This window comes from Salmo salar, chromosome ssa14 (genome assembly GCF_905237065.1).
Source record: "Salmo salar chromosome ssa14, Ssal_v3.1, whole genome shotgun sequence".
In the NCBI taxonomy this organism is placed as follows: Eukaryota; Metazoa; Chordata; class Actinopteri; order Salmoniformes; family Salmonidae; genus Salmo; species Salmo salar.
Genome location: NC_059455.1, coordinates 91,894,364 through 91,910,760, shown reverse-complemented (window position 1 = coordinate 91,910,760; position 16,397 = coordinate 91,894,364). Strand labels below are relative to the sequence as shown.

General features: G+C 43.8%; 1 protein-coding gene across 4 annotated transcripts in view; it reads right to left on the bottom strand.

The window, feature by feature from the left end:
* The window catches only part of LOC106593672 (programmed cell death 6-interacting protein), a 46,296-nt gene extending 37,962 nt beyond the window's left edge, over window positions 1–8,334 (bottom strand). For 2 of the 4 annotated variants that reach the window (XM_045695013.1, XM_045695014.1), the window contains exons 1-4: window positions 8,004–8,334; window positions 3,490–3,544; window positions 3,251–3,320; window positions 1,233–1,360 (exon numbers count right to left, since the gene is read on the bottom strand). In XM_045695013.1, coding sequence (XP_045550969.1) covers window positions 1,233–1,360; window positions 3,251–3,320; window positions 3,490–3,544; window positions 8,004–8,209 — 459 coding nt within the window. In that variant the 5' untranslated portion in view covers window positions 8,210–8,334. The remainder of the gene's footprint in view (window positions 1–1,232; window positions 1,361–3,250; window positions 3,321–3,489; window positions 3,545–8,003) is intronic. The other 2 variants (XM_045695012.1, XM_045695015.1) reach the window with 1 other exon arrangement.
* Between the last annotated feature and the right edge of the window lie 8,063 nt (window positions 8,335–16,397).

The following is a 16,397-nucleotide window of genomic DNA, read 5'->3' as shown; positions in this document are numbered from 1 at the left end:
AAACATAACGATGGTCATTATGGCCAAACAGTTCTATTTTTGTTTCATCAGACCAGAGGACATTACTCCAAAAAGTATTATCTTTGTCCCCATGTGCAGTTGCAAACCGTAGTCTGGCTTTTTGAGGACGGTTTTGGAGCTGTGGCTTCTTCCTTGCCGAGTGGCCTTTCAGGTTATGTCGATATAGGACTTGTTTTACTGTGGATATAGATACTTTTGTACCTGTTTACTCCAGCATCTTCACAAGGTCCTTTGCTATTGTTCTGGGATTGATTTGCACTTTTCACACTAAAGTACGTTCATCTCTAGGAGACAGAACGCGTCTCCTTCCTGAGCAGTATGACGGCTGCGTGGTCCCATGGTGTTAATACTTGCGTACTATTGTTTGTACAGATGGACGTGGTACCTTCAGGGCATTTGGAAATTGCTCCCAAGGATGAACCAGACTTGTGGAGATCTACAATTTTTTTCTGAAGTCTTGTCTGATTTCTTTAGATTTTCCCATGATGTCAAGCAAAGAGGCACTGAGTTTGAAGGTAGGCCTTGAAATACATCCACAGGTACACCTCCAATTAACTGAAATTATGTCAATTAGCCTATCAGAAGCTTCTAAAGCCATGACATCATTTTCTGGAATTTTCCAAGCTGTTTAAAGGCACAGTCAACTTAGTGTATGTAAACTTCTGACCCACTGGAATTGTGATACAGTGAATTATAAGTGAAATAATCTGTCTGTAAACAATTGTTGGAAAAATTACTTGTGTCATGCACAAAGTAGATGTCCTAACCGACTTGCCAAAACTATAGGTTGTTAACAAGAAATTTGTGGAGTGGTTGAAAAATGAGTTTTATTGACTCCAACCTAAGTGTATGTAAACTTCCCACTTCAACTGTACCTAGTAGCATTTGGCTGTATTGTAGTATAACTATAGAAATACCTAGTAGTATTTGGATATATTGTAGTATTGCTATAGACGTACCTGGTAGTATTTGGCTGTATTGTAGTATAACTATAGAAATACCTAGTAGTATTTGGATATATTGTAGTATTGCTATAGACGTACCTGGTAGTATTTGGCTGTATTGTAGTATAACTATAGAAATACCTAGTAGTATTTGGATATATTGTAGTATTGCTATAGACGTACCTGGTAGTATTTGGCTGTATTGTAGTATAACTATAGAAATACCTAGTAGTATTTGGATATATTGTAGTATTGCTATAGACGTACCTGGTAGTATTTGGCTGCAGCCTTCAGTCCTTCGTCGCTGTCCAGGTTCTGTTCTGAAGCGATCTGACTCGCCAACGCTGCTCCGTTGAACAACACACAGGTCTTCTCATATCCCAGACTGGCCAGGGCTAATACACACACACACACACACACACACCACAGAGTACAGTCAAAAGAGAGTGTGCAAAGCTGTCATCAAGGCAAAGGGTGGCTACTTTGAAGAATCTAAAATATATTTTTGATTTGTTTAAGATTTTTTTTGGTTACTACATGACTCCATAGTTTTGATGTCTTCACTATTATTCTACAATGTAGAAAATAGTTAAAAAAATAAAAAATAATAAACCTTGAGTATGAGTAGGTGTGTCCAAACTTTTGACTGGTGCTGTACTTTAACACATTACACACACACACACACCTGTTCGTCTGAGCTCAAGGTGCCAGAAAAGCTTCAGGCATAAGTCTGACATACCTCACAACACTCACACAATAAGGTTACCTTGTGGTTTCCAAGGGTTACCATCAAGGTTCCCATCCATTGTTTTCAGCACTCAGCTAATTTCAGGTCTACTGAGCGCAGACTTGAACATTGTGAAGATTCTGTGCAACTTCCAGCGCGCGTTTACTGTGAACACTGAGGCTGTACCCGCTTTTTGATCATAATGTAGGCCTACCAGGGAGGCCTACCAGAGTGGCCTACCAGAGAGGCCTACCAGAGAGGCCTACCAGAGAGGCCTACCAGAGAGGCCTACCAGAGAGGCCTACCAGAGTGGCCTACCAGAGAGGCCTACCAGAGAGGCCTACCAGAGAGGCCTACCAGAGAGGCCTACCATCAAAAACAAAGGAGAAAATACATCCCATAACATTTTAACATGGAAATAGCTGTTCTATCATTCAGCCTACAGTAGCAGCCAATGTGTGAGACTTTTTTTAAAAACATGCAGGGCTTGACATGAACCTGTTGATCCACTTGTCCTTCAGACAAGGAGGTGACTGAAAATGTTGTGGTGTTTGATGCAAGAAACCACTTTACAAAACAAAAATCATTATTCCCATTATTACAGAGAATCAGACAAATGATGCTACCCTCTGCCTATTGGCTACTGAGCTTATTCAAGCCTGTCTCAAAATACAACACTGCCCCTTTAAGACAAAAAAAAAAGACCTTTACCTGACTGCCTTTTCAAAGACGTCTAGAAATGTACACGTGTTGTGTTCTTATAGGAAGAAATCACTCCTCTATTGTTGACTACAAATGATCTATAACTGGGCTAATAACTCACCAACTAGTAAAGGATATGAACACGCTGTCCATGTGGCTACATGCAGCTCTCGCTTTGATCACAAAACAATCACATCTACCTACGACCACCGCTGAAAAACACAGTCCAGTTCAAAGTGAATGGCACAGATCCATATATGCAGTTCTGATTGGTTACGCCGCACCGAGGTAGAGCAGAGCTCTGATTGGTTATGCCGCACCGAGGTAGAGCTCTGAGTCATGAGCGATAGAATCCTACAGCGATGTGTTCTGCCTACAACAGAATCTCTTGATAGTTTGTTTCGGTATGTTGCATTGAAAGTGACTAATATTTGCGTTGATTCGATCACAGTTGCCACAGTAAAGGGAACCGTTGATGGTGTTAACTAACGGGGGAAAACTCTAGAAAGTTGAGTGAAGTTCAATCTCGTGCTTCTCTCCTTGTGCTGATATTTTCCCCGAGGGGCTGCACGGCAACTTATAGGGAGCATTGGTCACTGTGTGTGTGTGTGTGTGTGTGTGTGTGTGTGTGTGTGTGTGTGTGTGTGTGTGTGTGTGTGTGTGTGTGTGTGTGAGGGGTGAGAGACAGAGCTGGGCTGTCATGTGCTACACACAGACTATATACAGGAAATAAATCAGTTACGTTGAAAAAAAAAAAAAAAAGACAAGGAGAAAAACACCCATCATGCAATAGGACTTCCTCATACATCTGCTAGAACAAACCATGCCCAGAGGCCTGAATGTGTCTGTGGCCTACCTAGTTTGACTGAGCCACCGAACAGCGAGCCTTTATCAAAGGCATCTTTCCATGTGAAGGTTAAACACAGCTGCAGGAAGACAGAGAGAGAGATTAGCAACCTGATCACCTGTTATTATTGACTAGCGGTTCATGTGTGACGTGATTCTCTGCAGACAGACACTGTAGTGTAGTTTTTTATGGTACCGTTGTTGTGCACCCCCCCCTTCAGCATTGAGCGGATGTAAGGTTATATCTACCTGGTTTTCAGAGAAGGGGAACTTGGGCTCCACAGCACACAGCTGGTCATAGTACCTGCAAGAGAAGAGGGAGAACACACTTTTATTGTTTGGACCAATCAGAAAAGAGAGAAGTGTGTGTGTGTACTGTGTTATTGACTAATGACAGTGTGTTGGGGAAGCTGCGCTGGCTCAGAGACACATGACAGTGAGTCAGAGAGTGGGGGGTGACTGTCACGCTTCAGATAAACACCGGTGTGGTAATATCCCTCAGTTATCTGCTACTGTGATCTGGAACATTCTATTCTAAGGATTGACAGAGAGACTATAGAGAGTAGTCTATTGTTGTGACTGGGGAAATCCCTATGTACTACAGCTGACTCAGGTCAGGAATAACCCCATGAAAAGAGGACAGAGAGGAAGGAAGGAGAGATGGGAGAGGAAGGAAGGAGAGATGGGAGAGGAAGGAAGGAAGGAGAGATGGGAGAGGAAGGAAGGAGTGGAACTAGCAGAAGTGCAGTTTGAGAATGGGAAAGGAGGAAAAGAGGCGTGGGGAGAAGGGAGGAAAAGAGGAGTGGGGAGAGGGGAGGACAAGAGGAGTGGGGAGAGGGAGGAAAAGAGGAGTGGGGAGAGGGAGGAAAAGAGGAGTGGGGAGAGGGGAGGAAAAGAGGAGTGGGGAGAGGGGAGGAAAAGAGGAGTGGGGAGAGGGAGGAAAAGAGGAGTGGGGAGAGGGAGGACAAGAGGAGTGGGGAGAGGGAGGACAAGAGGAGTGGGGAGAAGGGAGGAAAAGAGGAGTGGGGAGAAGGGAGGAAAAGAGGAGTGGGGAGAGGGAGGACAAGAGGAGTGGGGAGAGGGAGGACAAGAGGAGTGGGGAGAGGGAGGACAAGAGGAGTGGGGAGAGGGAGGAAAAGAGGAGTGGGGAGAGGGAGGAAAAGAGGAGTGGGGAGAGGGAGGAAAAGAGGAGTGGGGAGAGGGAGGAAAAGAGGAGTGGGGAGAGGGAGGAAAAGAGGAGTGGGGAGAGGGAGGACAAGAGGAGTGGGGAGAGGGGAGGACAAGAGGAGTGGGGAGAGGGAGGACAAGAGGAGTGGGGAGAGGGAGGACAAGAGGAGTGGGGAGAGGGAGGACAAGAGGAGTGGGGAGAGGGAGGACAAGAGGAGTGGGGAGAGGGAGGACAAGAGGAGTGGGGAGAGGGAGGAAAAGAGGAGTGGGGAGAGGGGAGGACAAGAGGAGTGGGGAGAGGGAGGACAAGAGGAGTGGGGAGAGGGGAGGACAAGAGGAGTGGGGAGAGGGGAGGACAAGAGGAGTGGGGAGTGGAGAGCAAAAGAGGAGTGGGGAGAAAAACAGAGGTGGGGAGAGGAGAGCAAAAGAGGGGAGGAAAAGAGGAGTGGGGAGAGAGAAGGAAAAGAGGAGTGGGGAGAGAGAAGGAAAAGAGGAGTGGGGAGAGAGAAGGAAAAGAGGAGTGGGGAGAGAGAAGGAAAAGAGGAGTGGGGAGAGAGGAGCAAAAGAGGAGTGGGGAGAGAGGAGCAAAAGAGGAGTGGGGAGAGAGGAGCAAAAGAGGAGTGGGGAGAGGGGAGGAAAAGAGGAGTGGGGAGAGAGGAGCAAAAGAGGAGTGGGGAGAGAGGAGCAAAAGAGGAGTGGGGAGAGAGGAGCAAAAGAGGAGTGGGGAGAGAGGTATATATTTCTAGTTTGGAGTTTCGTCCCAGCCAGGTCTGCTAGCGACTAGTTTACTGCCTCTGAAACAATGGGCGTCTGTCTGCAGGGCTGTGAAAGGGATACGGAATACAAGGCCCGTTGCCATAACTACCTGGCACCAATGCTAACAATCCCCACATAGGCGCCTACGAGCAGTGTAGAGCGCAGCCAGAATGCTAATATAGGCTAGCGATAGCATGGCCCTACACCACCCTGTAGCTAGCACGCCTATGCTAACATGAATTACGTTCCTCCAGCAAAAACCCCTCCCTCCTACCTCACACAGCAGAAACAGAGAGAGACCGAGAGAGAAGGGCTAAGAGAAAGGACAAAAAAGAAAACAGTTTGGGGTGTGGAAACAGTCCTCCTGTAACAGTGATTGGGTTCCTTGTCTTTCAACATGAAAGCTATAGTCTAGTGTTGGCACTTGGCTGCTAGACAATACCAGTTAGCCTAAGAACTGCAGCTATGACAGTAGGTACAGTAGTGTAGAGAAAGAGGTGCTAGGGCTCTATTGTAACTACTGTTATATAATGCTCTGTGGACAACACCAGGGTAAACTACGAGTCATTTGACTCCATACAGGGGAGAAAAGTATACAAGTTGTCAACTAATCATCAAGTCCTCATTGAGGTGAATGAAGTGTGTTTGTCAATGGCAACAATCATAGATGTACATATGAGCTCAATTACCTTGCCTGACCTGTACACCCTCCCACACATTGACTCAGTACCGTTACACCCCCATATATATATATATATATATATACTTTCTTATATATATATACTTTCTTACTACTGTATTGTTGGTTAAGGGCTTGTAAGTAGGCGCATGTGACAAATAACATTTGATTTGAAACTGTGTACTGTTAGGGGTACAGGAGGAACAGGGTTGAGAAACACTGGTCTTAAACCATGCTGACATCATGCTGACGTCACTAGGACTTTATAGAATAGATCACTGGGTAGAAAACCAGAGAGGATAAAACGTCAGAGGTAACGTCACGGGGGACCGGAGAACAGAGTCCATAACGTCACAGGGGACCGGAGAACAGAGTCCATAACGTCACGTCACAGGAGGACCGGAGAACAGAGTCCGTAACGTCACAGGGGACCGGAGAACAGAGTCCATAACGTCACAGGGGACCGGAGAACAGAGTCCATAACGTCACAGGGGACCGGAGAACAGAGTCCATAACGTCACAGGGGACCGGAGAACAGAGTCCATAACGTCACGTCACAGGGGACCGGAGAACAGAGTCCATAACGTCACGTCACAGGGGACCGGAGAACAGAGTCCATAACGTCACAGGGGACCGGAGAACAGAGTCCATAACGTCACGTCACAGGGGACCGGAGAACAGAGTCCATAACGTCACAGGGGACCGGAGAACAGAGTCCATAACGTCACGTCACAGGAGGACCGGAGAACAGAGTCCGTCACGTCACAGGGGACCGGAGAACAGAGTCCATAACGTCACGTCACAGGGGACCGGAGAACAGAGTCCATAACGTCACAGGGGACCGGAGAACAGAGTCCATAACGTCACAGGGGACCGGAGAACAGAGTCCATAACGTCACAGGGGGACCGGAGAACAGAGTCCATAACGTCACAGGGGACCGGAGAACAGAGTCCGTCACGTCACAGGGGACCGGAGAAGAGTCAAAGACAGTAGAGGAGGTTTGTTTAACCAAATAACAGTCCTGTTTCCTCCATGGAGCGCTATGCATAACATCATAGTGTGGGTTGGGGGTATTCTTTTTAGATGAGATCGATATTATTCAGCTAAACCAGAGCAGAGGTAAGCAGGTGGACTATATTATATCTATATACACAAACACACAGAGAGAGATAATGTAGATCAATACAGCCTAGACAATGTAATTTCTTAACGGTATGTAATACTGCATCCCTCCACATAAAACTTGTTTCAGATGAGTATCTTTCAAGAAGCTATAGTGGGGGACCTTCCAAGAGGTCTGAGTCTTTATGGCATAGGAGGTAGCCCTCCTGAAACCAACATTACTTCATGTTGCAGTAACATAACAATACACACTAGCTAGGGTGGGTATAATTTGTGGAACGTTCCAAAAACGTCGTAAATAACAAGGTCGACTACAAACAACGTATAGCAGCAGAATAAGATACCGGATAGGAGTGGGCTACTTCATTAAGTTTTCAATCACCACGTTTATTCCGAAAAATGTCTATCTGGTTGCCTATGGACAAACATGAAGAATAAGTTACGTGGTGAGTTGATGCCTATTCGGCAGCTAGTTAACTAGGTGAATTGATCGTACTACTTTGTATGAGTTGTTTGTTGGCGACCTTGTTATTTACGACGTTTTTGGAACAGATTCCTGTTGGAACCCACCCTTCCTGGGTCTCATGACTTCAGAGAATTTGACAATGACACCTTGAAATATGATATTTTGCGGCTGGTCAAACTGACTCACGAGGATGCCAGCTGGGAAATAATAACCATGAACTAATTGCAACTGTTTATCCTTGACGACGTCTCCTTGACTTGGCTAACAGGAAAGTTAGCTAAGCAACATTGCGAACTACGTTACTTAAACTAATTGACAGCAAGTTCATTTCACACGGGGAACTCGTTGTTGAGGAATTAGGCATCACATTGACATTGATTAACAATTTATGACAAGTTAACGCATTGACAAACATGACTCAAAGGGGAAAAACCGCATCCGAGAATTTCAGGGTGCGGCAATCGAGTTAGCTAGCAGCAAACCTAGCCATTTCTACACAGGTTAAATAGCTAGCTGGAGTTAGCATTCTAGCGAACCTAAGCTAGCTACTTGAGTCTGGCAGTCTTTCTAACCTCAGGAGGATTTCCAGTGAGCTTTCGTGTTTGTCGAGCGGCCTCCCCAGAGCATTCTTGCGCAGCTTGTTCAACTCCTCCACGGATCGGATGTACTCCGCTTGCTCCTCACCCGCTGGGTATGTCGCCGTGACGAATTTCGAAAGTGGTTTAACTAGATCTACTTCAGACGACTTCTTTAACGGGACAGAAATAAAAGTCGCCATTTTCGAACCACGAAAATGAACAACAACAAAAAAGTGTTAACTAGCCAGCTAGCTAGCTATCAGTTGAACAATAACAACAAGCGACTCCTCACTTCCTGGATATTGCTGTGCAGATGACGTTGACGCAACAGATGACGTTGACGCACAGAGAGCTGCGCATACGCATTAAGGGAATGATGGGTTTAAGGTTTCTTATCTCTCTGGCCCAGATAGACAGAACCAGTGGTGGAAAAACTATCCAATTGTTTTACTTGAGTGTAATTAAAGATACCTTAATAGAAAATAACTCAAGTGAAAGTCACCCAGTAAAATACTACTTGAGTAAAAGTGTAAAAGGATTTGATTTTAAATATACTTAAGTATCAAAAGTAAATATAATTGCTAAAATAGACTTAAGTATCAAAAGTGAAAGTATGAATCATTTAAAATTCCTTATATTAAGTAAACCAGATGGGATAATTTTCTTGTATTTTAAACGGATAGCCAGAGGCACACTCCAACACTCAGACATTATTTACAAACAAAGCATTTGTGTTTAGTGAGTCCCCCAGATCAGAGGCATTAAGGATGACCAGAGATGTTCTCTTGATAAGTGTGTGAATTGGGCCATTTTCTGTCCTGCTAAGCATTTATAATGTAACGAGAACTTTTGGGTGTCAGGGAAAATGTATGGAGTAAAAATAAAATTTTTTCTTTAGGAATGTAGTGAAGTAAAAGTTGTTAAAAATATCAAAAGTAAAGTACAGATACCCCCAAAAAACAACTTAAGTAGTACTTTAAAGTATTTTGGACAGGACACACTCATATACACTTATACTGAACAAAAATATGACCGAAACATGTAAAGTGTTGGTTTCATGAGCTGAAATAAAAGATCCCATATACACAAAAAGCTAGATAATCCATCCCCATGACAGGTGTGGCATATCAAGAAACTGATTAAACAGCATGATCATTATACAGGTGCACCTTGTGCTTGGAACAATGAAATGTGCAGTTTTGTCAAACAACATGCCACAGATGTCCCAAGTTTTGAGGGAGCGTGCAATTGGCATGCTGACTGCAGGAATGACCAACAGAACTGTTGCCAGATAATTCAATCTTAATTTCTCTACCATAAGCCGCCTCCAACGTTGTTTCAGAGAATTTGGCAGTATGTCCAACCGGCCTCACAACCGCAGACCACATGTAACCACGCCAGCCCAGGACCTCCACATCCAGCTTCTTCACTGAGGGATGGTCGGAGACCAGCCACCCAGACAGCTGATGAAACTGTGGGTTTGCACAACCCAAGAATTTCTGCACAAACTGCCAGAAACCAACTCAGGGAAGCTCATCTGCGTGCTCGTGGTCCTCACCAGGGTCTTGACCTGACTGCTATTTGGCATCATAACCATGGCCTGCATACTCACCAGACATGTCACCCATTGAGCATGTTTGGAATGCTCTGGATTGACGTGTACGACAATATCCAGCAACTTCACACAGCCATTGAAGAGAAGTGGGACAACATTCCACAGGCCACAATCAACAGCCTGATCAACTCTATGTGAAGATGTCACGCTGCATGAAGCAAATGGTGGTCACACTAGATACCGACTGGTTTTCTACCGTTTTTTTAAGGTATCTGTGACCAACAAATACATATCTGTATTCCCATTCATGTGAAATCCGTAGGTCAGGGCCTAATTAATTTATTTCAATTGACTGATTTCCTTTTATATGAACTGTAACTCAGTAAAATCTTTGAAATTGTTGTATGTTGCGTTTTATATTTCTGTTAAGTATAAATAATCAAATTCTATTTTGTGTAGTCGGAAGGGACAAAAACATGCCTAGTCACACCCCCCAAAAAATATATAGGCATTTAAATCAAATCAAAGTTTGTTGGTCGCGTACACAGATTTGCAGGTGTTACTGCAGGTGCAGCGAAATGCTTGTGTTTGTAGTTCAACCAATACAATAATACCTAGAAATACAAAACAATACACACATAATCCAAAAATATCATAATGAGCAAGATCGAACCGTGTCCGGTTTGTTCAATCAATATCCTAATTTAAACAACAAAGACGGATAATAATGTTGACTGCATTGAATCAATGAACAGAGACAGTGTGTGGAGAGGAGAGGGGCTACCACAGGATTCCTGTTCTAGTGCTTTCAAAGTAAAGGCTGTGTAACTATCTAAACGTTACTTACCTGACCATCGCTCCAGCTGACTAGCTTTAGCCAGATTAGTTATAATAAGGCCCACCAACAAGTAACGTTAGTTAGTTAACTAACTAGCTAGCTGGCTTCCTTCAATGCTTGGTAGCTTTATTGACAGACAAGACAGTTTATATTATACACCACCAAGCTAAAGCTAGCTAGCTATTATATCAAACAGGTGTGTGCATGCACTTGCGTCTGTCTGTCTGTGTGTACACTGCCCGAGGATCGTTCAAGACTATCCAGCCCCAGCTAACACGTCTTGACATTTTGTATTTGTATTTATGACGAATCCCCATTAGTTCCTGCCAAGGCAGCAGCTACTCTTCCAGGGGTTTATTATGGATCCCTATTAGTTCCTGCCAAGGCAGCAGCTACTCTTCCTGGGGTTTATTATGGATCCCCATTAGTTCCTGCCAAGGCAGCAGCTACTCTTCCTGGGGTTTATTATGGATCCCCATTAGTTCCTGCCAAGGCAGCAGCTACTCTTCCTGGGGTTTATTATGGATCCCCATTAGTTCCTGCCAAGGCAGCAGCTACTCTTCCTGGGGTTTATTATGGATCTCCATTAGTTCCTGCCAAGGCAGCAGCTACTCTTCCTGGGGTTTATTATGGATCCCCATTAGTTCCTGCCAAGGCAGCAGCTACTCTTCCTGGGGTTTATTATGGATCCCCATTAGTTCCTGCCAAGGCAGCAGCTACTCTTCCTGGGGTTTATTATGGATCCCCATTAGTTCCTGCCAAGGCAGCAGCTACTCTTCCTGGGGTTTATTATGGATCCCCATTAGTTCCTGCCAAGGCAGCAGCTACTCTTCCTGGGGTCCAGCAACATTAAGGCAGTTATATACAATTTAAAATATGACATTACATTTCATAACACTTTAACCCAATACATTTAGTGTGTTCCCTCAGGCCCCTACTCCACTCTCACATATTTACAATACAACATCCATGTGTACGTGTGTGTAGAGTGTGTGTCTTATCATGTGTGCGTGTCTTATCGTGTGTGTGTGTCTTCGCCTGTGTGTGTGTGTCTCTTCAGTCCCTGCTGTTCCATACGGTGTATTTTTATCTGAATTTTTAAATCTGATTCTACTGCTTGCATCAGTTACCTGATGTGGAATAGAGTTCCATGTAGTCATGGCTCTATGTAGTACTGTGTGCCTCCCATAGTCTGTTCTGAACTTGGGGATTGTGAAGAGATTACGTTAGTGTGGGGCAGAGGTGTGGACTCGAGTCACATGACTTGGACTCGAGTCACAAATATGATGACTTGCAACTCGACTTTAACACCAATGACTCGTGACTTGACTTGGACTTGAGCCTTTTGACTCGACCTGACTTGATACCCTCCCCAAGCCCAAATATTAAAAATGATACTATTAAAAAAGGTGTGCAGCTCATCAACTCTTCATTTAACGGATTACAGTTTTAATCGGACAGCAGCCAATCAAATTGTGCCAGCTGAGAAAAAGTTGTGCGTAGCAGTGCAGAGGAATGTCGGTGGGTGAATTCAGATGGAGCCCTTGGAAAGAAAGATGATACCCCAAATTATTATTTTCGGATTTTAAGACAACGCTGTATCACCAAAAGCGGATTGCAAAACATGCGGGAAGAGAATTACAGACGGAGGCGCAACAATTTCCAACTTTGTTCGACATTTGAAGCTGCACAAAGAACGGTAAGTTGTGGCTAATATAGCCGACAGCTATATATTTTATTACTTTACTGGTGTAGCATGTAGGCTAACGTAACGTTAAATCAATGAACCTCCACACAGTCAGTCAGTGCGGGAACGTGATCATTGCACCCAGATTGAGCTACAACTGGCCAGGCAGCTGGTAGTCTAAATCCTGCCTGATGTTACTAAAACAAGGTTGGGCGATTGTGTACAAGCCTATATCACCCGATTGCGCCACATAGCGATCTTTGATAGTCGATCACTATTTGGGGGGTGTCTTTCTCATGGCTATCCATGCATTTCCATGGAAATATAACGTTTATTTGGAAAGTAATAAATATATAGATATTTTTAAAAGCATTCATGATTTGCGTAAATGTAATATACTATTACTCTTGATAAAAATATGAAATGGTATTACATTTGGTGAAGAGCACATTATGACTTGTTTAGGACTCAACTCAAAGTTTAGGACTTGGGTCTTGACTTGAGACTTGACTCGGACTTGCCCGTCTTGACTTGGGACTTGATTTGGGACTTGAGTGCTAAGATTTGAGACTTACTTGTGACTTGTAAAACAATGACTTGGTCCCACCTCTAGTGTGGGGTATACATGGGTGTCCGAGCTGTGTGCTAGTAGTTTAAACAGACATCTCAGTGCATTCAACATTTCAACACTTCTTACAAAAATAAGTAGTGATGAAGTCAATCTCTCCTCCTCTTTGAGCCATGAGAGATTGACATGCGTATTATTAATGTTAACTCTATGTGTACATTTAAGGGCCAGCTGTGCTGCCCTGTTCTGGGCCAGTTGTAATTTTACGAGGTCTCTCTTAGTGGCACCTGACAAAATGACTGAACAGTAGTCCAGGTGTGACAAAACTAGGGCCTGTAGGACCTGCCTCATTGATAGGGTTGTTAAGAAGGCAGAGCAGAGCTTTATTATGGACAGACTTCTCCCCATCTTAGCTACTGTTGTATCAACATGTTTTGACCATGACAGTTTACAATCCAGGGTAACTCCAAGCAGTTTAGTCACCTCAACTTGTTGAGGTTTAGGATTTAGTGAATGATTTGTCCCAAATACAATGCTTTTAGTTTTTGAAATATTTAGGACAAATGTATTCCTTGCCACTCGTTCTGAAACTAACTGCAGCTCTTTGTTAAGTGTTGCAGTGATTTCACTCGCTGTAGTAGCTGACGTGTATAGAGTTGAGTCATCCGCATACATAGACACACTGGCTTTACTCAAGGCCATTGCCATGTCATTACTAAAGATTTAAAAAGTAAGGGGCCTAGACAGCTGCCCTGGGGAATTCCTGATTCTACCTGGATTATGTTGGAGAGGCTTCTGTTAAAGAGCACCCTCTGTGTGTTGTTAAACAGGTAACTCTTTATCTACAATATAGGAGGGGGTGTAAAGCCATAAGACTTTTTCCGTTAGCAGACTATGTTCGATATTGTGCAAAACCGCTCTGAAGTCTAACAAAACAGCTCCCACAATCTTTTTATCATACATTTCTCTCAACCAATCATCAGTCATTTGTGTAAGTGCCGTGCTTGTTGAATGTCCCTCCCTACAAGCCTGCTGAAAGTCTGTTGTCAATTTGTTTACAGTAAAATATCATTGTATCTGGTCAAACAGATAGGGGTTGGTAACAGGCTGATTGGTCAGCTATTTCAGCCAGTAAAGGGGGCTTTACTATTCTTGGGTAGTGGAATTACTTTTGCCTTCCTCCAGGCCTGAGGGCACACACTTTCTAGTAGGCTTAGATTGAAGATATGGCAAGTAGGAGTGGCAATATCGTCCACTATTATCCTCAGTCATTTTCCATCCAAGTTGTCAGACCCCAGTGGCAACAACAATTTTTCCACTTCTTCCACACATACTTTATGGAATTCAAAATGACAATGCTTGTCTTTCATAATTTGATCAGTTATACTTGGATGTGTAGTGTCAGCATTTGTTGCTGGCATGTCATACCTAAGTTTGCCAATAACTTTAATTATTTTTTAATTGGCAATATCAGTGGGTTTTGTAATGAATGAGCCATCTGAGTCAATGAATGGTGGAGCTGAATTTAATTTAATTGAAGGTGCTCCAAAGCTTTTTACCATCATTCCTTATGTCATTTGTTTCATAGTACACTTTATTTTTTATTTTGTTTAGTTACATGATTTCTCAATTTGCAGTACGTTTGCCAATCAGTTGGGCTGCCAGACTTATTTGCCATTCCTTTTACCTCATCCCTCTCAAACATACTATTTTTCAATTCCTCATCAATCCACTGGGATTTAACAGTTTTTACAGTCATTTTCTTAATGGGTGCTTATTAATAACTGGAGTAAGCAATTTCATAAATGTGTCAAGTGCAGCTTCTGGTTGATCCTCATTACAGACCAACAAATATTATTTACATCAACATAGGAATCACTACAAAACTTAATGTATGACCTCTTATACACTATATTAGGCCCAGCCATTGGAACTTTGGTTTTCCTAGATATGGCTACTATATTGTGATCACTACATCCTATGGATTTGGATACTGCTTTAAAGCAAATTTCTGCAGCATTAGTAAAGATGTGATCAATACATGATGATTTCATTCCTATGCTGTTTGTAACTAACCTGGTAGGTTGACTGATAACCTAAACCAGGTTGCAAGGACTAGTTACAGTTTGAAACTTTTTCTTGAGTGGGCAGCTTTATGAAAGCCAGTCAATATTGAAATCACCCAGAAAATATACCTCTCTGTTGATATCACATACATTATCAAGCATTTCACACATTATCCAGATACTGACTGTTAGCACTTGGTGGTCTATAGCAGCTTCCCACCAGAATGGGCTTTTGGTGAGGCAGAAGAACCTGTAGCCATATTACTTCAACAGTATTTAACATTAGATCGTCTCTAAGCTGTACAGGAATGTGGTTCTGAATATAAACGGCAACACCTCCACCTTTGGCATTTCTGTCTTTTCTGCAGATGTTATAACCATTTATTGCTACCACTGTATCATCAAAGGTATTATCTAAGTGAGTTTCAGAGATTGTCAGAAAATGAACATCATCTGTTACTAGCAAATTATTTATTTCATGTTTCTTAAGCTACATATGTTAATGTGGGCTAGTTTTATCACTTTTCTGGGATGCTTGCTTGTTTTCATTGCTTTACTGGGAAGCTTAGCATTAGTAGACATGCTCATGTTATTTATTTATGTCAGTGCAGGGTGAGCTGCACACAGTGGACTTCATACTAGGGCACGCCGCCTCGGTGCTAACAGTACACAGTGACATACTGTACCAAGTTTGACCATCACCCTCTCTCTACCGTCAGATGAGTATGAATTCATTAGCAGCAATTGTCTATAGGTGTATGGACCTAATTATAGGTCAGGGATATTCAACTCTCACCCTACGAGGTCCTGAGCCTGCTGGTTTTACCTAATAATTAATTGCATCCACCTGGTGTCCCAGGTCTAAATCGGTTCCTAATTAGAGGGCAACAATGAAAGAACATTAGCACGTGGGGCCCACCGATTGGCGTCACCTCGTTAGTCAGTATGTGTTACACCTGCCTTGGTTTGTCATCTTGTTAGTGGGAAGGTGTTTCACCTGCGCTGGCCCAGGTGATATTTAAGAGCGGCTGGCCCAGGTGATATTTAAGAGCGGCTGGCCCAGGTGATATTTAAGAGCGGCTGGCCAAGGTGATATTTAAGAGGGGCTGGCCCAGGTGATATTTAAGAGCGGCTGGCCCAGTAGATATTTAAGAGCGGCTGGCCCAGGTGATATTTAAGAGCGGCTGGCCCAGGTGATATTTAAGAGCGGCTGGCCCAGGTGATATTTAAGAGCGGCTGGCCCAGGTGATATTTAAGAGCGGCTGGCCCAGGTGATATTTAAGAGCGGCTGGCCCAGGTGATATTTAAGAGCGGCTGGCCCAGGTGATATTTAAGAGCGGCTGGCCCAGGTGATATTTAAGAGCGGCTGGCCCAGGTGATATTTAAGAGCGGCTGGCCCAGTAGATATTTAAGAGCGGCTGGCCCAGTAGATATTTAAGAGCGGCTGGCCCAGGTGATATTTAAGAGCGGCTGGCCCAGGTGATATTTAAGAGCGGCTGGCCCAGGTGATATTTAAGAGCGGCTGGCCCAGGTGATATTTAAGAGCGGCTGGCCCAGTAGATATTTAAGAGCGGCTGGCCCAGTAGATATTTAAGAGCGGCTGGCCCAGGTGATATTTAAGAGCGGCTGGCCCAGGTGATATTTAAGAGCGGCTGGCCCAGGTGATATTTAAGA